The sequence below is a fragment of the Mytilus edulis genome, chromosome 13, assembly GCF_963676685.1.
Source record: "Mytilus edulis chromosome 13, xbMytEdul2.2, whole genome shotgun sequence".
NCBI classification, from domain to species: Eukaryota; Metazoa; Mollusca; class Bivalvia; order Mytilida; family Mytilidae; genus Mytilus; species Mytilus edulis.
In genome coordinates, this window is record NC_092356.1 from 40,855,391 (window position 1) to 40,881,975 (window position 26,585).

General features: G+C 32.7%; 2 protein-coding genes across 2 annotated transcripts; both read right to left on the reverse strand.

Annotated features, from left to right (window-relative positions):
* Positions 1 to 5,324: 5,324 nt before the first annotated feature.
* LOC139500323 (uncharacterized) lies at positions 5,325 to 5,918 on the reverse strand. The gene has a single exon (XM_071289064.1). It carries the CDS (start codon positions 5,916 to 5,918, stop codon positions 5,325 to 5,327), a length of 594 nt encoding a protein of 197 aa, XP_071145165.1.
* Positions 5,919 to 6,144: 226 nt separating this feature from the next.
* Positions 6,145 to 16,131, reverse strand: LOC139500324 (uncharacterized). The gene is made up of 3 exons (XM_071289065.1): positions 16,051 to 16,131; positions 6,699 to 6,936; positions 6,145 to 6,413 (listed from the first exon to the last, which is right to left on the reverse strand). The coding sequence occupies exons 1-3, from the start codon at positions 16,129 to 16,131 to the stop codon at positions 6,145 to 6,147; spliced, it is 588 nt and encodes a 195-aa protein (XP_071145166.1).
* Between the last annotated feature and the right edge of the window lie 10,454 nt (positions 16,132 to 26,585).

A 26,585-nucleotide genomic window follows, 5' to 3' on the forward strand; every position in this document is an offset into this window, starting at 1 on the left:
GACAACAGCATAATTCCTACCAAATTTGATTTGATATGAATAGATGCTTTTTTAACATTAACCATGAAGCTTGTATAGTTTAACATCGATGTTCGGTTCATTCACCCGTAGACTTTCTCCCTACCACAAGTTGTATATATAATCTTCTCTTAGTATCAATCTATCTTACTTTACTGATAACTCTACTTCATTTGTCTATGGTGTTGTCTGTTTTCATTTTTGTCCTTGCTGTTGTCTGTTTTTATTTCTGCCCATGCTGTTGTCTGTTTTTATTTTAGTCCTTGCTGTTGTCTGTTTTTATTTCTGCCCATGCTGTTGTCTGTTTTCATTTTTGTCCTTGCTGCTGTCTGTTTTAATTTCTGCCCATGATGTTGTCTGTTTTCATTTTTGTCCTTTCTGTTGTCTGTTTTTATTTCTGCCCATGCTGTTGTCTGTTTTTATTTTAGTCCATGGTGTTGTCTGTTTTTATTTCTGTCCATAGTGTTGTCTGTTTTAATTTTATGTCATTGTGTTGTCTGTTTTAATATTTGGTCATGGTCACAGGTGTTGGCTGTTTTCATATTTGTCCTTGCTGTTGTCTGCTTTTAGGCCATGCTGTTGTCTGTTTTAATTTTTGTCCATGGTGTTGTATGTTTTTATTTTTGTCTTTGCTGTTGTCTACCTTTTTAGGCCAGGGTGCTGTCTGTTTTTATTTCTGTCTGTCCATGGTGTTGTCTGTTTTTATTTTTGTCCTTGCTGTTGTCTATTTTTAAAGCCATAGTGTTGTATGTTTTTATTTTTGTCTTTGCTGTTGTCTACCTTTTTAGGCCAGGGTGCTGTCTGTTTTTATTTTTGTCCATGGTTTTGTCTGTTTTTATTTTTGTCCATGGTTTTGTCTGTTTTTATTTTTGGCCTTGGTGCTGCCTGTTTTTTTTCATTTTTGACAATGTTATTGTCCGTTTTTTTAGGCCATGGTGTTGTCTTTTTTTATTTTTGTGCATGGTGTTGTATGTTTCTATTTTTATCCTTGCTGTTGTCTGTTTATTTTAGGCCATAGTGCTGTCTGTTTTTTTTAGGCCATGGTGCTGTCTGTTTTTATTTCTGTCTGTCCATGGTGTTGTCTGTTTTTATTTTTGTCCTTGCTGTTGTCTTTTTTTTAAAGCCATGGTGTTGTATGTTTTTATTTTTGACCATGATGTTGTCTCCTTTTTATGCCATGGTGCTGTCTGTTTTAATTTCTGTCCATGGTGTTGTCTGTTTTTCGTTTTGTCCTTGCTGTTGTATTTTTTAAGGCCCTGGTGTTGTATGTTTTTATTTTTGACCATGATGTTGTCTCCTTTTTATGCCATGGTGCTGTCTGTTTTAATTTCTGTCCATGGTGTTGTCTGTTTTTCGTTTTGTCCTTGCTGTTGTATTTTTTTAAGGCCCTGGTGTTGTATGTTTTAATTTTTGACCATGATGTCTGTTTTTGTTTTTGTCCATGGTGTTGTATGTTTCAATTTTTGAAAAAAAAACCAATATACGTACAGAGAAAATACAAAACAAGTATATAATGAGCTATCATTTTATTGGAAAAGTCAAAATCCGGAACATGAACGTGTGAACATAAATGCGTTATTGAGTTTTTCAGCTGGCGCTAAGAGGAGAAGGAGGACACTCCCTTCCCAAAAACCACCACCACCATTAAGACCATCGAGAGAGCGAGAAAAATCAACTTGGAACCAATATTAAAATAAACTCCCTGAAAAAAAGAGAAAGAAAAAGAGAGAAGAATTGTGTTTACGAAACTTACTCTTTATTCATTAGATATTCATTTTTTTTTATAATGGTGTCTTTTGAAGGTAATTTCCCATTTCTTACTACTAAGAAAATGCAATCTGCAAACTTACAAATCGGAAAATAAAGGTCACATTCAAGTATTCATATTTCAAATTGGCGAATATGTTTCTTCTACAAATTTGTTTCTTTAAAAACGCGAATCGTAAACTAAAGTGTGTACATAATTAACATCAATGTACAAATAACTAGTATATTGTCTGTAAAAATTGAAAAATGAATTTCTGGGGAGGGGAGACGTGCATTTTGGTTGTTGATTTTGTTAATAGACAAATATTTATTTAGAAGAATGAAGAAGAAGAATTCCTCTAAATAACTATTAGTCTTTTAACAAAATCAAGAACCAAAATGCACGTCTCCCCTCCACAGAAATGTATTTTTAAATTAAGGAGACGTGCATTTTGGTTGTTGATTTTGTCAATAGACAAATATTTATTTAGAAAAACGAAGAAGAAGAAGAATCCCTCTAAATAACCATTAGTCTATTAACAAAATCAAGAACCAAAATGCACGTCTCCCCTCCACAGGAATGTATTTCTAAATTTTGGAGACGTCACGGAATTTTGGTTGTTGATTTTGTTAATAAACAAATATGTATTTATTAGAACGAAGAAGAAGAAGAATCCCTCTAAATAACCATTAGTCTATTAACAAAATCAAGAACCAAAATTCACGTCTCCCCTCCACAGGAATGTATTTCTAAATTTTGGAGACGTCACGGAATTTTGGTTGTTGATTTTGTTAATAAACAAATATGTATTTATTAGAACGAAGAAGAAGAAGAATCCCTCTAAATAACTATTAGTCTATTAACAAAATCAAGAACCATAATGCACGTCTCCCCCCTCCCCCCCCCCCCCCAACAGAAATGTATTTTTAAATTTTGACAAAAAGCATACCAGTAATTTGCACATCGTGGTTAATTATGTACACACTTTATTTGACGATTCGCGTTCTTCATAAACAAATTTTAAGAAGCAACTTATCCATAAATTCTTGAATGTGACCTTTATTTTCCGATTTGTTAGTTTTCAGATTGCATTTTTTTCAGTAAAAAATGAGAAATTACCTTCAAGAGAAACCATTATAAAAAGAATTTGGATATCTAATGAATCAAGAGTACGTTTTGTGAACACACTCCTTTTAAAGCAGTGAAAAATAACAGGATTGGGGGGAAATATGTGAATTCAATAAAGAAAAAAATCATACTTAATTCAAAAAAAAGTTGATTCTAACAAAAAGCCGTATTGTTCTTTCGAAACAATATCTTAAACCCTGAAAGACATTCCCAGATCGTACATTCCTATGTCTCTGCATTCCCTTTTGCAGTAATTTACATACAGTAGTCATTAAGCAAACTTTAGCGAGCATACAACATGACAGTATCCTTCTTCTCCTCCTGGTGTTGTTCACATTCAGCAGAAAAAAGTAAAAAAAATGAATAATATATAACAGTAAAAAGCATTGTTCGATTAATCGTTCTGGGCTAGAAACAGTCAAATCTCTCACAAAATTAAGATTTATAGATTTTCTATTAAATAAATTCTTTAATATGATACGCTAGATTTAGAAAAACAGTTTTCATTGAAGGTAAATTGTGGTTTGTTTCACATTTCAGTTTTTACACAATATCACACATTCTTAATAGTTAAATTGCAGTATTTTGCATAAGTTCGACTAAACACCATAGACTGTTATAACTATAAAAAAAAACCAACAAGATAGTTTTACTTAGTATTTACAAAAATGTTTTCTTAGCAAAGAGGAGAGTTTTCTAGTAATCAAAAATATTGAAATTGGGGATTAACATTTGTATATATGTTTTCTTCTAAGACTTTTAAAAGTTTCGCGACAAGAAAAAAATTTGATTCCAAACTTAAAGTGAGATGCTACTAGTTACCAGAACGATTTCAACAGTTAGGAACATATATATTAGATATACTGTTCCCAGCATCAATGTAACATTGAGAATAGCCATTTAAATTATAAAAAAAAAACATGTATAAGATAATAGAAAAAAATAAACAAATACAATGTATGAATAAAAAAATAACAACAAAACCTTTTGATCTGGCACCTTTGATTACTTAACTGTTTGTTGATTTTTAACAAAACTGTGTTGATCGGTCTACTAAATTAAAAAGTACAATTTCTAAACATTTAAAAATGTTGTTATAAATGAGAAAAAAAAAATCTATTGATTTTTTTTGTAAACAGAGCATTATGGTTAAATAGAAAATGAGTTTGAAAGACGTGTGTACAGATACTTTTTCAATTGAATGGTGACCAGATAGAAGCAAGGTCATAAAAGTAACAAAAATAATAAAATAATAAAAACAATACATAAAAAACAACAAAACCTCCTGATCTGGCACCTTTTGTGATTGTATACAAAAGTGTGTGGGCATTTTCACTTCTTAATTAAATGTTTTTATTTCTAAGATTCAAAATGCAGTTGTAACAATGAAGAACAAAAATTAACTTAAAATCTATTGATATCTAGTTTGAGTGTAATGGTAAAATAACAAATGATTTTGAAAGAAGTATGTGCAAAAACATTTTTAAATTGATGGTGACCAGATGGGAGCAAGGTAAAAAATTAAGTGCTAATTTCAGTTCTCACTCTTTCCCCTTCCACTTAAAATTTACACAAAACAAACAAAAACAACAATAAACTTTGTTGAAGCTAATTTAAATTGTGATCACTCAACTGAGTTCTGAAATCAACAACTTCATGCAAAATTTAAAAAATCTATGTTTTTGTATTTTTTTATTGTATTTTTAATACATTTTTTTTTTTTTTTTTACATTTTTTCATTTTTTTTTTTCTATTTCTTTTTTATTTATTTATTTCTTTTTTTGCAATTTTCTATATGCTTAAGTTCAATCAGAACCCTTTCAGTCCATATACTCGAATCAAAACTCCTTGGCTAGCACAAGCAGTTGCTATTGGGATTAGCATGTGTAATTATGGCAAGCACAAGCATGTATAAATCATGAATTATCAAATTTTGATATTAACTGAGAAGTAGTTATATCCAGAGCATATGGTGTTTGAAAGCACAAATATTTAAGGGCCCAATTGTATGTTTAACATTAATATTAGTCAGTCCCTTTCTTTTATCATCTTTTAGACTTACTTTTAAATTTTTACATTGTCTTTTGATTTCTATTATTAAGGTAAAAATCAATTAACAGTATCATAAATGGCACAAAAGCATACATGTTATAGCACAAACAAGTAGTAGCATAAATACGTATAACACAAACAAGTAAAAGCACAAACAATTAGTAACACAAACAAGTAATAGCACAAACAAATAAAAGCACGAAAGGTAAAAACAAGTTCGGTTACATTTAAATCACACACATATAATTACAATCCGATGGTATTCTTATAACTCAAATTATGCACTTGCTTGATATTGATATTATATTACTTTTTGGAACCATAAGTATTATTGCAACAACGTATTATAGCAGTATTCATTTATTTACTATTTTTCCATCTAATAAGGCCTCTTCCTTTGGAGTGGAGGAAGTGTCTTTCTGTCCCCACCTTTCTGTTGTGACTGTCCGCGAATGTTCCTCTCAGATCCACATCGTTGAGTCACAGAAGGTGGAGTTGGCATGTAGTTTAATACTTCAGGTCCCAAACCAAGCTGTGTATTGGGATGTGGAAATATATCCATTTGCTCCAGTTTAACAGTAGTTTTACGCTTATAATAGAATGGGCCATCTTCTTTTGGTACTGTTGGCATATGTGGGTGATCTTCACGTTGTACGGTTGGTGGCTGTGGCATAAAAGCATGTCTCACCCCACGTGGGCCAGGTGGTGGGCGTGGCATATGCATGCGCTCTTCATTACGTGACATAGATGGTGGGCGTGGCATATATGCATGTTCTTGTCCTTCTCCACATGACATAGGTGGTGGACGTGGTACCAGAGCCCCTTTAATGTGTGGTTCTGGTGATGAAGAAAGATGAGTTCCCTCTCCATGTGGCATAGTTGGTGGTCCAGCGTATAATGGACTAGTTCTACGTGATGGTGGCATAGTTGGTGGTCCAGCGTGTAAAGGACTAGCTCTTCGTGATGGTGGCATAGGTATGTTCAATGGGCTGTCATTTCGGTTATATGATATAACACTGAGTTCAGATGGTGATAATATTCTCTCAGTTGATACATGGTCCTAAAAAAAGCAATTTGTTTATTCGGTTTAGTTATACTTGTCATTTCCATTGGATTCGGGGGAGAAACTTCATTTTTTGCAAACCATGAAATTTTAAATCGGATTTAAAATTAACCAACCAACTAATGATTAGAATATGTTAAATAAAAAAAAAATATTGAATTAAATTGTCTAGTATTTCACGTACCTCTCTGTGCATTCTAGTGCAAGGTCTGTTATCTAAATCATCCTCAAGCTTAACTATTTCCTTTGGAACTACTTTTATTTGGAGCTGGTGCCTAGCAGCAATTTTAATTTTATCTTCAACATCAGGAAAGTGGAAACCAGGCTTCATCTGGTATATATCCAAGTAGGAGGTGCCATCAGTTATAGGCTTAGGCTCTGGTGCATATGGGTTTACACCTCTCACTAAAACAATAAAGATGTACAGTTTAGAAAAACATAATACATAGACTGGTTAACATATTTTGAACACGGTAAGGTATTTACAGCCTAATATACAGTATCTATTTGGTTTGAATTCGTAAACACCAGCACTTCCTTACATGCTAGTTTTTTGTTGTTCCATGATTCATAGTTGTCTCATTAACAACCATACCAAGTTTCCTCTTTAAAACTGCTTCTTCAACAGATTTACCTCCTCCCAGTGCTCTTTAAAAAGACTTTGGTCCGTTCCTTTATTAATGTACTTACTTTTAGTATTACCAGTATTGGCATCTGGTAATTTTGGCAAGAAATTGTTGAGGTTTACATCAATGAGGTTAGCTGGCTTTCCATTTTTGTTACGTGGCATCACTCTGTTTACAGGATATTCCACTTTCTGTCCACCGAGTCCATTTCTAATAGCTCCACGGTTAAGAAGACGGCGTTGTGGCTTTTTATCTGTCTTCTGTACATTGACATACACCGGCGGCTTGTTAGGCTTGGTCATCTACAGAAATAAAGAACACAGTTATATCTTGAGTTGATGGACCGTTACAGAATATTTGTTGCACAGATGACAACGCATAGAATGAAATTCAAAACAGTGTGGCTGTGGCCATTGATTGACACATTAAATTCATCCATTGACTGGGACAATTTACGTGAACGTTTGTCTGTAACGACCACTGTTCACGACGTACCTACGATAGACATTTAAACTGTGGGGTCACCAAAGGTTTCTTAACGCCTTTAATTATAAAATAATTCGAAAAATTAATCAGGAATAACCTTTATGTTTTGATTTATATAATTGTTATAAATCAAAACATCGTGTTATTTCTGATTAATTTTTCGAATTACTTTATTAAGGTGTTGAGAACCTTTGGTGACCCCATAGTTTAAGTGTCTTTAAAAAGTACATAGTGAGCAGTGATCTTTACATACAAACGTTCACCTAAATTGTCACAGTCAATGGATGAATTTAATGTGTCAATCAATGGCCACAGCCACACTGTTTTGAATTTCATTCTATGCTCTGTGACATACTGAATTAGACTCATCACCCTGGTTTGTATGGTGCAGGACCTGCTTACATTTTTTGGACCACCTGAGGTCACCCCTGGTACGTAGTTGATGGGGTTCGTGTTGCGAAGATGTGTTTTGAATACTGTGGTTATAAAAAAGAAGATGTGGTATGATTGCCAATGAGACAACTATCCACAAAAGACCAAAATGACACAGACATTAACAACTATAGGTCACCGTACGGACTTCAACAATGAGCAAAGCTTGTCTGTTAATCCTTTTTTTTAAATGCCCTTGTCAGTTTATTATCGACAAATGAGTTTGAATGTTCCTTTGGTATCTATCGTCTCTCTTTTGTAATGTATTTTTTGGCCTCAGTGAATATCAGTTTTTCAAAAGTCAATAAAACCACACATTTACCTCATCAAAAGACAGTAATTGTATAATACATATTTTAGAGAAATACTTGATGAGATATCTTGTAACCTTGTATAGTTCATAAGATATCTAATACTAGTATATTTTTAATATGCAGTATATTTTAGAGAAATACTTGATGAAATATCTTGTTAAGATATCTTTAATCTTAATTAGTTAGTAAAATATCGGTATATTATTAACTTTATAAGATGTATTTTACGAATTTCCGGATATTAAAAGGCGCGTGTACGGACTTTCCTGCACTGAGATGTGGATCTGATATTTGTGATAATAATGCACTGTGTTCGGCTCTTTGCGCAGATCTTCTAAATGACAACAAGGCGCTTGTACGGCCTTCTACGTATATCTTATAAATGACAATTGAATAACAAGAGATATACCACAGTTATATATACTGATTTGGTTTTGTACTACTTTTCTTTCCTTCTTTATATATCCAAGGATAAATATATTTTAATTTGAGATTTTAGTTTTTTTTTTAGACAAGTACACATTTGTTCAGAAACTATAACGTTCAAACTACCTTAGGCATGCTTTGATATTAAAAATGATGATCAGAATGCTTTTACCTGTTAGCGTCTTTTTCACTATTGTTTCCCTATTCAAAATTTTCGTCTTAGTGTATAAAGAATGAAGCTTGAAATAGACGTACTAAGTACCTTTATTTTGTTAACGTGAAGCGTCTTAATTTCTGTTTCATATACATACATTTTAATCGACATTTTTAAAGAAGTTTCAATTTTTTTACGTTCCTCAACATATAAATGGTTTTGAAACAAATCATCTTTGAATATTTGGTAATTTCTCATAATGTACCGTACTGGAACATCGAAAAAATGCGCTTCACTATTGTTGATGACGCGACGTTAAATAACAATCAATCTATCTATTGTCGACGTCACAGTAGAATCTGAGTGTGGGTCGCCGTGAAATATTCTATGTAAATCGGATATTTTGATATGAATCTTTTTTTTTGCAATTTTTAATTCATAGTTTTCTATATTCCATGTATACTCTTTAAAAATAACTCATATTTGTTTTTAAAAACCCATCATAAGATAGGCTGATGTGACACGATGCCGCTGAAACTGAAGACTACAATGAAATAGTAGTAAAACAGATGTTTCTGATTCCTTTATAAAATGTTCAGGTGTCAGTATTTGAATGCAACATAAAATCATTTCTATTGGTACATACGTTCATATTCCATTAACAATAAAAAAAAAAAAAAAAGGTTAAAACTTTATCGTTACTTGAACTGATTTGTACAGTGAAGTTCCTGCCGAGAGTTGGAATTTAATATTTTGCAGACTTTAACACCGAAAAATAAACCAAAATATGACAAAGATGTAAAAACTTACATTTCTAGAGCTCTTGGCTGTAGGAAATACCAATATCTTCCGACAAATGTTTTGATTTTCTCAGCTGCTATCCGCAACTTGGAGGGCTACGGAATGCTGTGGCGTTACCAAGGTTCCAACAATGGAATGCCGTCAAGGTATGATTGGACACAGCACAGCCGCTATGGACTGAAGGGGTGTTACCAACGACACAGCAATGGGATGCCATCCGGATGAGACTGTAGCGCATGCACATGCAGTTCTGAAACATATCATCTAAAACTGTTACATTATAAAAAAAATACGAACAAAGAATATACAAATATCGCATCTCATAATAAAAATATGTCCTTAAAATGTAGAAAGTTAAACTTATAATACAGATGTTATTAATATTTTCACTTCAACTTCTTTTTTTTTATACTACCAGAGATCGGTAACTTTTCTATATTTGGTCATGCTCCCATAAAAAATATCCGAGATATCCCTTTATTTGTTAAACTACTTATTCGTGTACTGCCTTTTATCTTGATTCAACATATTTTCACATTTGTTTTAAATAATCGAAGAAAAATATTTTTTTTCAAAAATGCATAGTTTATGGACAATCAATTGAAAGATAAATATAAAGAATGACAGAAATAACACAATATACTGGACAACAGACCACTCCAACCAGCAAATTCCGCGGATCTGAAAAAGTAACTGACAAACAAAAACAAAGACAAACAAAACAACACAAATATGTTTAAAGTCTTTAAAATTGAGAATGGAAATGGGGAATGTGTCAAAGAGACAACAACCCGACCATAGAAAAAACAACAGCAGAAGGTCACCAACAGGTCTTCAATGTAGCGAGAAATTCCCGCACCCGGGGGCGTCCCTCAGCTGGCCCCTAAACAAATATATACTAGTTCAGTGATAATGAACGACGGCATACTAATTTCCAAATTGTACACAAAAAACTAAAATTAAAATAATTGCACGGTTGGTCTTTATAGGGACTTTGTAACGACTTTGACTGACTTTGCGGTCCTCGACCGGTCTGTCGGACTTTGCGATGATAGGGTTTAAAATTATCTTAACTGGCTATTAACAATGCAACGGTCTTTAAAGGTCTAGCCAGTTGGTCCGAGACCACCATTGTCGTCCCTTGATTTTCGTTGTTCACAAATATAGTCCCTAGTGTTGACAGTGGGTTACTTGCCATTAATTTTTATACCCCTTCCAAATTTATTTCCATGTTCACTGCCTCAAATTGCAAGAAGGGGGTTGAAATTACACTGTAAAAAAATTTGGGTCCAGAATTTTAAAGGAAAGTAGTGATTTGGTCCAGCTGAAAAAGGTTGAAAATGAGCACTTCGGAAGCTGTCAAAAGATTTCAAGACGCCCTAAACATAAAATTGGCCATATTTTGAGTTAGAGGCGATGAAGTTTTCTATAAATTTGATATAATTTGTCCCAAAAGTAGTACAACACACTGTAAAAGTTTCTTTGAGAAAGCGCAGGTGGGATTTTTTTTATTTTCATTTATGTTCTAAAAGAAATGCACTACGAATTAATTGTGTTCTCGGACCAGTTGTCGTAAGGGATGATGATGATAAAATTGTCAACTGGCTTTGTTTTGGCTTTGTCGCCATATGATACAACAAATGGAAGTGTGTACCAACGTTGCCTAATATGATAGCCCTTGCACGGTCGGTCAAACGAAACTTGGATGTGAATTATTCGTGTTTATAAATTAAATAATAAGTTTTTTTTTTAAAATGGTATTCAAAATTAAATAGCATTGCAAAATTATCGCAAATATCACATAAATAATGCAACTCGATGTCAGTCTTGCTTGATATATAAATATTCAAGAGTATGAATTAAATGCAGAGGGATTTTATTGTCAACATGGTCAATCAAATTAATAAGAAGCCTGAAATTATTCTTGGTACAGGCATTTTCAAATGTAGAAAATGTTTTATAGCGCTATAACCCTCTCCATACCTATAACATTTGAAAAGGGAATGATTTTAAATTGCAGTTATCCTCCTTTGCCCATATGTTACATGTACTGTCCTGTCATATGAAAACTTATTATTTGGATTAAAATAAACCTAGACCATCGTTTGTTGTATTAGATGAGGGGGGGGGGGGGGGGGGGGCAAGGGGTTTAGCTGTTATGCTGTTATGGGGCATTTTAATTCTTTGTTATCTGTTATTCTGAAAATATATTTGCTGTTAGCTGTCATTGTCTTATTCTTTGTTAGCTGTTATTGGGCTTTTAGTTTTTTTTTTGTTATCTGTTATTGTGATTATGTATTTGCTGTTAACTGTTATCGAAAATTGAAATGTTAGCATTTTTTGACAGCCACGAACGAACATGTTAAATTAGAACTATTCTTAATATGACAAAAAGGAAAACATATGGCCAGGAATATCTGACAAGGATCTCAATTAAAGACTAAGTCCTTACAACCAGTTAACCTTTTATATTATATGGTACATAGACTCAGCTCTTTTCATAGCAGAACCAAATACATTGTACAATGAAAGTTCCCACCATGTACTGGGTTCAGAAGCTGCACATAACTCTTTACAAACAAAGATTTATTTCGTCTTCAAGCCATCGTTCCACTACTAAACTATGTACTCTACTTATTAGTAGACTTGGTACAATCAAAAACCTGATAACAAATTGTTCAAGTAAGGCCTTTGAAAATAGTGGAATAAATTACTTTTGGAGTGTCAAAATTGGTTCGAGGTACTTGATAAATTGCATGCTTATAATTGGGGCTTTTGATTTTTCTACCCTATATACAACTTTGCCCCATAGTCTTATTCAGAAAAAAATCACACACCTCATTAAATGGGCATTTAAAAAAGTCAGAATGGAAATATATATATTCAAACTCTTTTAGGTCATTTTTTAGTAGCAACAAACACAAGATCTATGTCAATTGGACCTACTTTGATACCGTAACTGCCCTTGAATTTTTACTAGATATCTTTTTTGTCTCTTTGACATATTCCTCAATTTATTACTCACTATTTAAATTACAAGCATGTGTGAGTTTCTATAACTGTACAGAAAAAAAATGCTGAAAAAAAGTGTGCTTTAACAAATAAACAGCTACGCCATGAGCGCATGATACGCCCGTCACCTTTTTGAAATATTCAATAACTTCTCAATGTCATATCAGATATTTATAAAAATCAGTCTATATATATCATGTATATAATCAATACACCAAAGTTTCATGAGAACTGCTGAAAACATTTTTGAGTTATTGTCCGAAAACTGGAAAATACCATCTGTTTTAATGAATCAACAACCCCTTAACTGAATAACATAAAAATCGGGAAAAAAATAAAAATCGAACATGTCAGTTAACTGCTAGTAGTCTGTTGTTATTTATGTATTATTGTCATTTTGTTTATTTTCTTTGGTTGCATCTTCTGACATCAGACTCGGACTTCTCTTGAACTTAATTTTAATGTGCGTATTGTTAGGCGTTTACTTTTCTACATTGGTTAGAGGTATAGGGGGAGGGTTGAGATCTCACAAACATGTTTAACCCCGCCGCATTTTTGCGCCTGTCCCAAGTCAGGAGCCTCTGGCCTTTGTTAGTCTTGTATTATTTTAATTTTAGTTTCTTGTGTACAATTTGGAAATTAGTATGGCGTTCATTATCACTGGACTAGTATAAATTTGTTTAGGGGCCAGCTGAAGGACGCCTCCGGGTGCGGGAATTTTTCGCTACATTGAAGACCTGTTGGTGACCCTCTGCTGTTGTTTTTTATTTGGTCGGGTTGTTGTCTCTTTGGCACATTCCCCACTTCCATTCTCAATTTTATGAAAACGTTTTTGTGTTAATGCCCGAAAACTAGAAAATCCCCCTTTTAATTAATAAAACCCCTTAACTCGGAAGCGTAAAATCTAAAATTTATAAAAATTGAAAGGGAGCTCATGTCAATAGATCTAAACAATTCACCAAAATTCCTTGCAAGTTTGTGAAAGGATTTTTGAGATATTATCAGAAAACTGAAAAAAAACACCATTTTTATTGAATAAAACCCCATTACTCAGAAACTTAAAATCTAAAATTTATAAACAAAACGATAGGGAGATCACGTCAATAGATATAAACAATTTCCCAAAGTTTTATGTAAATTGGTTAAAGAGTGTTTGAGTTAGTGTCCGACATGTTGACAACTGACGGACAAGAATATACCAATTACATATCTAGATACATAATTCTAAAAACCATGTTCATAGCTAATGGAATTTATTACAAAGGATTATACCCGTAATAAGAAATACTGGATTTGTCAAGGACTCGAATTATTTTAATATCTCATTTACTGTTATCTGTTTTTGTCCATTTTAATTCCTTGTTATCTGTTATAAGCCTAATCAATTTGCTGTTTTGCTGTTATTGGGATCCCCCTTGCCCCCCCCCCCCCCCCCTTCTTAGATTGAGAGAGAAAAGTACATTTCGAGTTTTTCTGTCATCCGAAATTATGGAATACGGTACAAGATTTTTGAACGATACACATCTCAATATCGGTCTAAATTACAATAATAATTCAAATTCTAAACTTAAAACTTTTTCAAATTTATCTGACGAAATGAAAATTGTTTAGATTCTATCATCTGAAGATTTGTTTGCTACTTCAAACTTATCTAAATTTTTGCATTCCTTTTTTGAAAAACGAAAGAAACTCTTAGAAAATATCAATGTAGTTTAAAAAATTAGAAAGAAGAAAAATATGATAAAATCGACGAGGAGTTGACTGCCATAGACCTAGAACTATAAAATAATGTAATTTCTCCAGGTCACAGTGGCTTCCAAAATGACTTTAATTTGTTATGTCAATAACATGGTTTATAAGTATGTTACTTGTTTGGATGTGTATTCATGTTTTTTAGTTTAAATGTGCTTTTTAAAATCATTCTAATCATTCTACTTATTTACTGTGCTTTATATTGTTTTTCATTTGATTATATAAAAATTTAAAAAATTAACAAAATACATCTGAAAAGTGACATTTTTGGGCATATTTGATAGATTTTTTTTATATTTAAGCTAGAATTGGAGCGTTTTTAATGACTAAAGCAGTTAAAATCTTTCACATAAACTAATTGAATCAACTGAAATATACACTTATGTGTTTAAAAAGTGTCCAAAATCTTTCGTCAGACGAACCTGAAATTTGAGGCCAAAATCGGCCCTTACCGGACCTACTCCGTTGTTTGATGTGTACCGATTAACATTTTAATCTAATAAAAATGGTTTCAGTAGCTTTCAGTAGCTGCGAGTACTTGTGGTTCAATTATTATATTATTTTGTGTGCTAAGTGTTGTGTTGTTACACAACTGTACCACCATTAAAGGAGGAAAGAGGAGGTATGTGGAGCGCAAAAAAAACACGTTTATCCCTATCACGAGTGCCCAAAACCAGTGGTTGTCGATGGTTGCTATCTGTCATATTTGTTTTTGTTTAAAGATTTATTTTAAATCAGGCCGAAGGACTTCATTTTTTTAATCGTATACATTTTTATAGCTACTATTCGTTAAGGTTTTTGCTTGTAATTGAAGATCATACTTTGACTAGCAATTGTCCACATCTTGTTCCATTCTAGTGAGTTTTTACGAGTCATGTATGTAAAACAAGTCTAGATCGTTTTTCTATCCAGTCGAAATGTATTTAAGCCAGTTTATATATTAAGATAGAAATTACAGACACCAGCAGTTAGATCATCTAATCTCGAATATATATAACTGAAATAAACCAGTCAAACGTTTATTGTCGTTATAAACGTTGCTTTACCCTAAGCACCTTTTAAAACTGTTTTAGTAAGCATATTATATAGAAAATCATCAATTTAAGGGCATCTTGAATAAGACTATTTTAATTAGATTTTTCATCTAACATTGGACGGAAGATGTTGCCCTTCCATATAATATATTTAAGTTACGATTATTTGAAAACGCTTATTAAACAGCTAAATGAATGCAAAGAGTAATGATAGGTCTCAAATCCGACTGAATACAACTATCTTCCCAATTTTATTGATTCTATTACGGTTGTATCAAATATGAAAAAAAATCACCAGCACCAGCACCGTATCAGGACCAATTTGCACGACAATGACAGGACCCACCAGTACAGAATCAAGAAATGGCTAAACTGATAAAATGCACAATTTTAAGAAATTGCACAGGTTTTTTCACAAAACAATTTTGTCGTGTGGATCTGGGTATAGCTAAGGAGCATTTTGTTTTATTTTTTTCAGTTCTAGATTGTCTAAAAATGAGCACTTTTGTCATACGCTTACTGAAACAGTTTAGAGGATCATATTTTTAACTGTTTGCCTATAACCCCATAAGAAACTAACTTAAAAACTGGTTCCTTCCATTTTTTATGCGAAACGTCAAAAATCATTTTTTCAATGATCACAAGCAACAGTCAGGACCGATTCACCAGCACAGAACGTCGCGGGACTATCTTACCCACTGTAATACGGGTAAAATTTGAGTAAAACATATTACACCATTACAGTTATCGTTCCTTTATATTTTCAAATCTAAAATTTTAAAATATTCAAAATTAAAGTGTTTTAAAATCAATTGAAATGAAAAAATCTAAAGAATGACCAATAATCAATATAAAATGAAAGCAAACTAATAAAGATTTCTTTAAAAAAAAGTTTAAATGCAAGATATGTTTTTTTTAAATACCAATAGGGACATCATTTCCATTGAGATAAAAAGTTTCTATTTAGAATGACGATAGATTGTGCCCTAACCTAATGAAGTTTACTGAAGGTAAGGGTGCCGACTTTTCCAAGATACTGGTAGGCAGTACTGGTCTCCCCGAAGGACTGTGTTCATTCATATCCATATCGGTAAAGAACCAATACTGCCGTAGCCTACCACTATATTTATAGTGCATTTTCTGATGGGTTTGAAGTAGCCCAGAAGAATGTATTTTGGAAAGGTAAAATGCTCTCTTTCTATCTCTCTCTCCCTCTTTCTCTTTCTGTCTCTCTCTCCCTCTTTCTCTTTCTTTCGTTCTTTTCTCTTTCTTCTAACTTTCCATCTAGCTCTTTCTCTTTTTTCCTTTTCTTTCTTTAGAGAGTGTGAGTGAGTGGGTGAGAGGGACAGGGTGAGAGAGAGAGAGAGAGTGTGAGACAGAGAGAGAGAGTGTGAGAGAGAGAGAGAGAGAGAGAGAGTGTGAGAGAGAGAGTGTGAGAGAGAGGAGAGTGTGAGAGAGAGGAGAGTGTGAGAGGAGAGTGTGAGAGAGAGGAGAGTGTGAGAGGAGAGTGTGAGAGGAGAGTGTGAGAGAGAGGAGAGTGTGAGAGAGAGAGAGAGAGAGAGGAATGTGAGAAAGAGAGGAATGTGTGAAGAGAGAGAATGTGTGAAGAGAGAGAATGCGTGTGTGAGAGTGAGAGAGACAAGGTGTGAGAGTGTGAGTGAGAGAGAATGTGAGAGAGAATGTGAGAGAGAGAATGTGAGAGAGAGAATGTGAGAGAATGTGTGAGTGAAAGAATGTGTGTGCGAGTGAATGTGTGAGTGAAAGAATGTGTGTGCGAGAGAATGTGTGTGTGTGAGAATGTGTGTGTGAGAGAGTACGAGAGAGAGAATGTGTGTGTGTGTGTGTGTGTGTGTGAGAGAGAGTACGAGAGAGAGAATGTGTGTGTGTGTGAGAGAGTACGAGAGAGAGAATGTGTGTGTGTGTGTGAGAGAGTACGAGAGAGAGAATGGTGTGTGTGCGAGAGAGAGTGTGTGTGTGAGAGAGAGAGAGTGCGAGAGAGAGTGAGAGAGTGCGAGAGAGAGAGAGAGAGAATGTGTGTGTGTGAGAGAGACAGAGAGAGTGTGTGCGCGCGAGAGAGAGACAGAGTGAGTGTGAGAATGAGAGAGAGACAGAGACAGAGTGAGTGTGAGAATGAGAGAGAGACCATGAGAGTGAGTGAGTGAGAAAGTGAATGTGCAATAGTAGAGAGTGAGTGTGAGAAACTGAATGCACGAAAGAGAGTGAAAAAATGATTGCGCGAAAGTGAGAAAGAGGAAATTTTGATCCTCAATGCTCTTCAACTTCGTACTTTATTTGGCCTTTTTAACGTTTTTGGATTCGAGCGTCACTGAGGAGTCTTTGGTAGACGAAACGCGCGTCTGGCGTATATACTAAATTTAGTCCTGGTATCTATGATGAGTTTATTTAATACAAATACAAATTTTCTTCTACTTCGTTACGTGGGTTTAATTTCAAATACACTTTCAGACGTACCAAAAAAAAAAAAAAAAACGGGTGTACCTCAAGGATCCGTTTTAGGACCAGTGTTGTTTTTAATTTTTATAAATAATCTTCCTTTGTCTAATCCGTATCATAACACCGATGTATTTGCCGATGATTGCACCATATTAGTCAAGTTGCATCAGTCAAAAACATAATACGGTTTTACAAGATATTTTTCGCTGGTGTCATGACAATAAAATGGCCGTAAATGTATCTAAAACGAAAGCTATATGTATTGGCTCTAAACAGAATCTTTCAGTTACATCAAATGAAAACATTAATCTTGCTATAAATGGACAACAAATGAAAGAAAGTACATGTGAAAAGGTTCTAGGTATTTTATTGATGCATCTCTATCTTGGTCTTCTCATATTCATTATATATAATAAAAAAAGGTAACTCTTACTCTTAGCTTTTCTAAAAGGGTTAAAGAAATATTTAAATCACAAAGCTAGACAAATGTTCTATAACGCTTATGTTTCACCTCACTTAGATTATTGTTGTTAAATATGTGTAAACTGTAATAACTTTCTATTAGATAGTTTACTAAAACTGCAAAAGAGGGCAGCAAGAATATTTTTAGACGCACCTGATTACACCAAACCTTCAAGCAAATTATTTCACGAATGTAACATTGTGCCAACTACACAAAGAATACATGATCATAAATCATAACTGATTTAATCATAAATCATAACTGATTTATAAGGCAAAACATGGCTTAGCTCAAGAATATATGTCCAGTCTTATTTTATCAGCTTCTGTAAACCAAAAATACAATACAAGATTTATGCCCTCAGATAATTTCATAATTCCAAAACCAGAAATTCCTAATTAAATTAAAAAAATCAAATACAGTATTAGAATTTAAATATAACTACAAATCAATGTACTTTTAACATTACCATGATATGTGTACTGTAATGCCATATAATAAAGTTCAAATGAAGTGGAGGTGAGCCATTACTGGCAACCGTGTGGCCATATTTTATTCTGTTATGAATTTTAAAGCTGCTTAAATGGACTACGCTCTATTTTTTATTTCGCTAAAATGGCAAATTTTAATATCATACAAACGCCTCATCCTCTGACAGTCTCTTAAAATGTTATCTCATATTGGAGCACAGCTGGTGCTTCAGAAAAAATTCCACATCACCTGATTTCAATTAACTACTGATGTAGGATATCTGTTTTACTCTAATTAAAATAACTACGCATATATGTATGGTAAATTTAGGAGCTTGTAATTGCGTGCTAGGAATAATTCAAATGCTCATTAAAGTAGCTTGCGTCATAATAAATTTCGCATCATATGTTACATACCTCTATAGAAACTTATAGATGCTAATGCTTATTCAACAGGTCAATCAATAATCTATCGCGCATGTATATGAATGAACAGATGTATTTCGAATAACATCCAGTGTTCCGAAAGACTACGGACATCGTCCAATATATTTACGCAATCAATAGCAACATTACTTGAAATAAAAAAATGTTAAAAATGAGACTTAGTAAATTATTAGGAGATAAAAAAAAATAATATGTAAACATCGTTTATAACATTAACAGGAATATATTTTATGAGTTTTGAACAGCGGTATACTACTTTTGCCTTTATATATGGAGTAATTATGTCGACAACCTATCAATGTTGAAGTAGGGAATGGTCCTAATAATCGATTATGTATCGATTCCAATCCACTGTCGATACATGCACCCTGGATAACGAAAACAACTGTTATATCTTGATAGTTACTGTGATTGAGTCACATGTAAGAACAAAGTATGAGCTGGTATGACCATTTACCATATTTTGTAACAAAGTTAAAATTTTATTTTACACTTCTGTAAATGAAGTGGTGCACTTCTACACGATCGGATATAAGAATGCATCTTTACATATCAGTAGGATTTTTCAGAACCTTTATCAAACAAAAAGTTGCAAGAACCTGGTCGATATAACTTCTATGAAAATACTAATGATTAAACAACTACATACTAAATATCATTTACTGACAATTAAGAATTCAATCATGCAATTTAACATGTCAACAATGCAAAAGTTTCAAAGTAATAAGACCACGACTGGGGTTGCAGGGCAAAATAACATCAATCGAAATGATATCTGCAAATGCTTATACAGAATGAATGACAGATGCATACCAAATTTATTTGACTTACCATTAGGGGTTCCCTTTACCCTGACGGAATTACAATCTTGAACAAATTCATAAAGCTAATGGAAATAACAACCCTGTCTCACCTCCACTACATCGTGGTGGTCAAATAAGCCATCATAATTACAACCCATCAGTGTCGAGTTGACTAAATATCGAACCATTCTGCTCAGTAGTATTTGAGAAAAACGTTGATGAAAATGTTCAATATAAAAATAAGGAGATGTGATATGATGGCCAATGAGTCCAAATGACGTGGATGTTAGAAACTATGACGCACTATATGCCCTTCAACAATGAGCAAAACAAATAGTGGATAGGGATAAAATAGACAGAAAAGTACCAGACATGATAACATGTATACAGACAGCAACTAATTGAAACCAATGAATTACATATATACATATAAGAAGATGTGGTTTGAAAGCCAATGAAACAACTCTCCATCCAAGTCATACTTTGAGAATGAAAAAAAAACCCATCATATGTCTTCTACACAGAGCCTGGGCACACATCGAATAGCAAGCTATTAAGGGCCCCAAAAATGACTAGTGTAAAGCCACTAAAACGGGAAAACCAATGGTCTATTCTGTATAATAAATGATAATGAGAAACACTTCAATAAACGACAACTACTGAACATCAGGTTCTTACTCCTGTGACCAATCTTTTAACCATATATATGCAAAAAGAGATCATGATAAGTTCATTCATTATATTAATATGTTTAAATATCAGAAAATAGAAACAGGTGTCTGAAATATCTCATAGTTTAACTAATCACTTACAATTTGAAGGCTAAAAAATGAAGAGATTTTATTCAGCAGTTTCTTACAAAAGTCTAAATTGACGAACTAAGGGATATGGTAATTGCAATATATAGCCCCACTACTTAGTTATGGTATTAACAATGATATTAAGGTCAGATGAACTATGCCCAGACAGACACTTACATCTTACAATCAATCTATGCATCAAATATAGTTGAATTATTGCATACATGTAGTATCGAATAAATAAACTTAGCCATGAAAATTTAACATTGACCAATGAACCATAATTAGGTCTAGGTAAGATGATACTGACCAGACAGATATATACACCTAACAATCTTTCAATACCCCAAATATAGATGACCTATTGCTCATAGTTTAAGAAAACTAGATGTGTCAAAGCGACACGAATGGCCCAGTCTCCGAAAGTTGAAATATCTGCAATTTCAATAACACATGTGCACACAAACATGATGGTAGTCTGACATATAAATCAAAGAGCTGAATTGCTCTGAGGGGAAAGACGGCCCTTGTTTCTTTTTTTTTTTTTTTTGGAGGGGGTATCTTTTGAAAGTCTTCATATGAAGAATGAAAAAAAGAACAGCTAGAACACGTAGAAAGGTTGACAATACTGAAATCAATTGTTGTTTAATGTCATTTCGTTTCCTTAGTTTAGGATTCAATTTGGACCAATGGAAGAGATCTGCATCTTCTAAATCTAAACATTCGATTAAAGTTGATAGTTAATTATGTAAAATTCAACTGAATTCTGTCATTTAACAACAACTACAATATTTTCTGAAATCTTAATTGTGTACCACTGAACTGCAGGCTAAGCCATTTTCCAGTTTGTTTGACAGTACTCTAAGATTTTTAACTTTTCTTAAGAAAGTTATGACTGAAAAATCTATTCAGTTTTAAATTTCCATTGATAAAGTTCCCAATACAACTTTCATCACAGGGATTCAGGTACTAACAAATTACATTAGATGTATGTTTCATTATGATACTTTATTCTGATTGGCTAACTGCACATCACGTGTTATTCCGTAAGCAATTGCATTGCTCAATAAAACTTTTCATTCATGATAACACGTGGTCCCACAATAAAGTGCACAGGTGAATTAAATAAAACAATAATAAAATTCGTGTTTTCATGATCATTGCTAAAAATGTAATTATAAGTATTGAATGCTTCTTTTTGTAACTTCATAGGGTTGTAAAATGTACTTCGGTCAACGCTTTTACACCCCAATGAAGTTACAAAAAGAAGCATTCAATTCTTAAATAAAAACAATATGATTGATGTAAACTGTGTGAAGCTTGTTTCCAGATCCTACATTTTGAAATATTTGTAAATTTCATGAATAATTAGGTTTAAACTATAAAATGCAACATTTTCTTTTTACCATTACAATGATTTATTTGTTGGTACACACAATTTAGTTTAAATGGAAGACTACTAATCATATACTATCTAAATGTCACATTTTAAGTTTTATTTTAGTGGATAGTTACTTATCAATTGAGGTGCTCCTGAATTGGAGGAAGATTCACAAAACAGAATTTTACAGAAAAAATGAAAAAATCGTTTCTCTCCCCAATCTCATGTATCTCCACGGACTTTGTTTACTTTGAAAGTTGTTGATCTACAAATTAAAGTATTGCATGTAGATGTTTGAATCATCTACAGCAAACATAATTATGTTTAAATTTAACAATTACCAATTTATAATTAGTGCACGAAATCTGAGAATGGCATTCCAACAATGACGTCACTATAAAATATAATGTAGGTTGGATATATTTAGAATATCTCGTCATACTGATTTTTCCGGATTGTAAAAGAAACGTAAAAAGTGTAAAGGAGAGCTCAAAATGTGATAATTTCGTTAGAAACAGAAGGGAAATGTGTAAAAAAAAAGTGTTTAAAGTCAATCTATTCATTTGTGTGTCTCCTTGTCATCAATCTCAGTAAGATTTGTTGGGGGTTTTCCACACTATAAAAACAAAATGAATGATGTGAGGGAATGTCACTCTGGTCAACCCCATAGGGATTTGACGGCTTGAAGACGTCTTTCCCCAAAAATCAGCTCAAAATCTGGAGGCGTATAGAAAAATGTCCGTATAACTGTTTTTTTCAACAATTTTCAAAGTCGTTAACCCTTAATTTTAGAAAAAAAATAGCGGAGCGGAACGAAACTTAAACTTGATCTGTAACTCATCATGGTTAGCTCACATACCAACAATCAGCCCAATATCTGACAGAAAAAGGTCTGTATAACTGTGATTTTCAAAAATTTAACAAAGTGCAAAGCCTGAAATTACACCAAAAATTAGCCGAGCAGAATGAAACTTAAACTTGATCTGTAACTCATCATGAGTAAATCACAAACCAAAAAAAAAATACAGCCCCATATCTGAAAGTGTTTAGAAAAAAAGTCTATATAACTGTGATTTTCAACAATTTATCAAAGTTCAAAGCCCGTAATTTTGGCAAAAATTAGCAGAGCGGAATGAAACTTAAACTTGATCTGTAACTCATCATGGAGAACTTACATTCCATAGATCAGCCCAATATCTGAAGCGGTTTTGAAAAAAACTCCGTATAATTGTTTGTTGTGGAATGACGGAATGACGGAATTACGGAATTTTGGACAAGGGTAAAACTATATGTCCCCGACCACTTAGTGGCGGGGCCATAAAAAGACAAAAACACAAAAACTTAAACACTCAGCAATGAATCAGAAAAATGAGGTCAAGGTCAAATAGACTGAAATATACATTGTAAAATATTTCCATACACCTATAAATGAAAATGGTGTCAAGGTCAAATGACACCTGCCAGTTGGACATGTACTTCTGACAAATATTCCATACTACAAGTATAGTAGACCTATAGCTTATAGTATCAGATATATAGACAGTAGCTTGATCACAAAAACTTTACCGGTACCTTGTTCACTGATCCATGAAATGAGATCCAGGTCAGATTAAAACTGTTGGACAGGCATAAGAACCTAGCATGGTATGCACATATTAAATATAGATATCCTATTACTCATAGTCATAATAAGAGAGATATTAACATTACAAAAAATCTTTTTTTTTCAAGTAGTCACTGAACCATGAAAACGAGGTCAAGGACAATGGACATATAGCAGACAGAAACGTCATAACATAAGGCATCTTTATACAAAGTATGAAGAATCCAGGTCTTCCACTTTCTAAAATTTAAAGCTTTTAAGAAGTTACTTAAATTTAATTTTGCATTCAGTGTAATCTGGGGTTAAAATAGTAAAGACTTGAGAAAAGTGAAACAGAAACATTTGTTGGACAAATCGATGTAAGTCGAGATCGATAATAAGAAACAAAACAACTTTGCAACAGATATTTTAATCAAATTCTATTTACATAATGTTTCTGGCAACAGCCTGATAAATAGATACAAATCATTTATTTAAAACAATTCAAATACACATTCCTGTCAATCCTTATCCTACAACAAGACATTTTACCTGCTTTCTTTTTTTCTTTCCAAGTAGTCAATTCTTTTCAAATTGTTACAAAAACTGTTGGAAAAAGTGGCTGTTGAAAGCAAAAATTAGCAATTGCTCAGTCTACGCTTTGATGATTTTAAGTAAGATTCAATCCAATAGGGCAGTTCCATATGACAAGTGGTTTCAACACATAACAATCTCTAAACAGCTAAAGTGACAATCAGAACAGGCCTACCTTCTCCATAAAAAGACTTAAGATGAGTCATCACCCCTGAATTCCATACAAAACATGGGTCTCCATAACATTTATATAGTCCTGAATAAAATCACACATGACCTGAACTAGTTCAAGTGATACCTGACAGTGGCTTTTACCCCTTAACCTAATGAATTTAATAACATCATTAATGTTAAACAATTACCATTCCTTGAGTACAAAGCGCATAACCCACAAAATTTCATCAGGAACTAAATTCAAATTCTACAAATAATTCTTCAAAAGGTATGACCTTACAAATTAAATATCCAAGGAATGATGGATGGCTTTTTCTTTTAACAATTAAAATTAACATGCATGAATATAACTAATCGTATTGTACTTGGTTTTTTTTTTGTCCAGTAATACAGTGAGTTTTCAATCCAAATAAAAAGAGAGGATTTTGTTAGCAAAATAAAATGTAAGAAAAAAGAAGAAAAAATGGCTATACCAGTAGTGAAAAATACTGTGGAAATAACTGCAAAATCTCCCTGTAAATCAGAAATTAGGTTAAACAACCTTATTATATTATTAGCGGATTCATAATGTATTAATGGGATGCCAATTTTCATGGATTTCGTTATTATAGGTTAACCACTAATTAAGATGTACAACTAAGAAGAAATGTTCTATAAGCTAGTAGGCAAATTTTGGAAAAACCATGAAATTAAATATCCTCGAAGATATGATTTTTCATCAATCCACAAAAATTGGTACCCACGAAAATAAATGAATCCACAGTATCAAATCAATTTGAAATAAAATTCTGTTATGGTTCCATTAATCATCAGACAAGACTTATTCAAGGAATTAAATTATAAAATCCAGTGTAGAATCCAAAACCTTAGAAGTTTTTAGATTTAATACAATATAAGAAAACCACTTCACACTTAAAAATTCTGACTGTCTCTTAAATCCAGTACGCTATTTCAATCTTTAAGTCTCTCACACAAAATAATCTTCAACAAAACTCATTTCTTTTCAATACACCTTACATATCATCTCTTAGATGTGACTATATAAAATACAAAACTCCCATGATAAAATATAATAACTACAATGGAAATTAAGATATGCAGCACTAAAATATATCATGAACCATATATACAAAATTAATTAGGTCAAGGTCTACCATAACACATATTCATTTGATGATTGTAAGTCTATGGGAACTGCAAAGTAAATTTTTAATACTTGTATCTTATATTATTAAATAAATAAAATTACATAAGCTATGAAAAAAAAACCAAACATTGATTTATTTTGAGGGAGGAAGAGGGGTGGGAGAAAAAAACTACAAGGCTTTTATAAAAAAGACAATATATGAGGAACTTGCCAAATGGGGTAAGTATCAAATATGAGAAAATGTTTTCAATTATTTTCAAAAAAACAATTTTCATGTCAAAACTTTCATAAATAAATAAAGTATTATATTCTACACTGATTAAGACTGTTATTCAGAACTGAACAAACTTCATAAGTTGATTGGTCAACTGTTCTTAATATATAGCATAGCAAAGTCTAAACCACTCAAATAACTTTGAATTCATCAAATCTGTATGTAAAATTATTCTAAACTAGTTTAAAAATGGTATTTTTTTGTGTCTTCTTCAGACAACTATGAATCATTCTTATCTGTGCAAATTAGTTTTCTTGTAAAAGAAAAGCAAAGAAAACATCAAAGATCAACAAACAGCACAAAAATACAGATGCCTATGATAGCATGTCAAGACACATTGTTAAAGTTTGATAATGGGGCCTATGGCTAGTCTACATAATTCCAAAAGTAAAAAGCTACAAGTTTTGTGGCAGTGGCAAGACTAAATAATAAATAATAAGCATAATTTCAACACAAAATATGAAATCACAAAACATCTAAATACCCTATAAGAAAACACTTGTAATGCTACATGAAAATTCATATAATAACATGTTTCTGAGGTAAAAGGTGACATTGTAATATTTTTTTAAAATGTTTTTTAAACCTTGAAAACATCCTCATCCAATTACACTCAAAACTCATACAAGTGTATTTATTTTCCCGTACAAATGGTCAGGTTGATTAAAACTACCTTGAGCTCCATACATTAATATTAGAACAAACAAAGTTCAGGTAAAACAGCTTGCTTCAAGTGACTTTACCTGAAATACACTGAGTTCAATCTCAGTGATTCTAGTTTATAATAACTTCAAACTTTTGAAACATCTATTTCAAAAATAGAACTGACAATTTGCAAGATTTGTTTACACACTTGTATGGTTTAGGTATTAACCACATCTCTATCACAATATTTAATAGCCTCCTTACAATCAAGCAAAATGAGTAAGCTAGTGAACATGATGAAATTGT

Coding starts and splice junctions, on each gene's coding strand:
- LOC139500323 (XM_071289064.1), bottom strand. CDS start 5,918: ATGCCACCATCACGAAGAGCTAGTCCTTTACACGCTGGACCACCAACT.
- LOC139500324 (XM_071289065.1), bottom strand. CDS start 16,131: ATGGATATGAATGAACACAGTCCTTCGGGGAGACCAGTACTGCCTACC. Junction 6,937..16,050: donor AGTCGGCACCCTTACCTTCA/GTAAACTTCATT, acceptor TTATTTCTGTAG/ATGACCAAGCCTAACAAGCC. Junction 6,414..6,698: donor CAATACTGGTAATACTAAAA/GTAAGTACATTA, acceptor TTATTGTTTTAG/TGAGAGGTGTAAACCCATAT.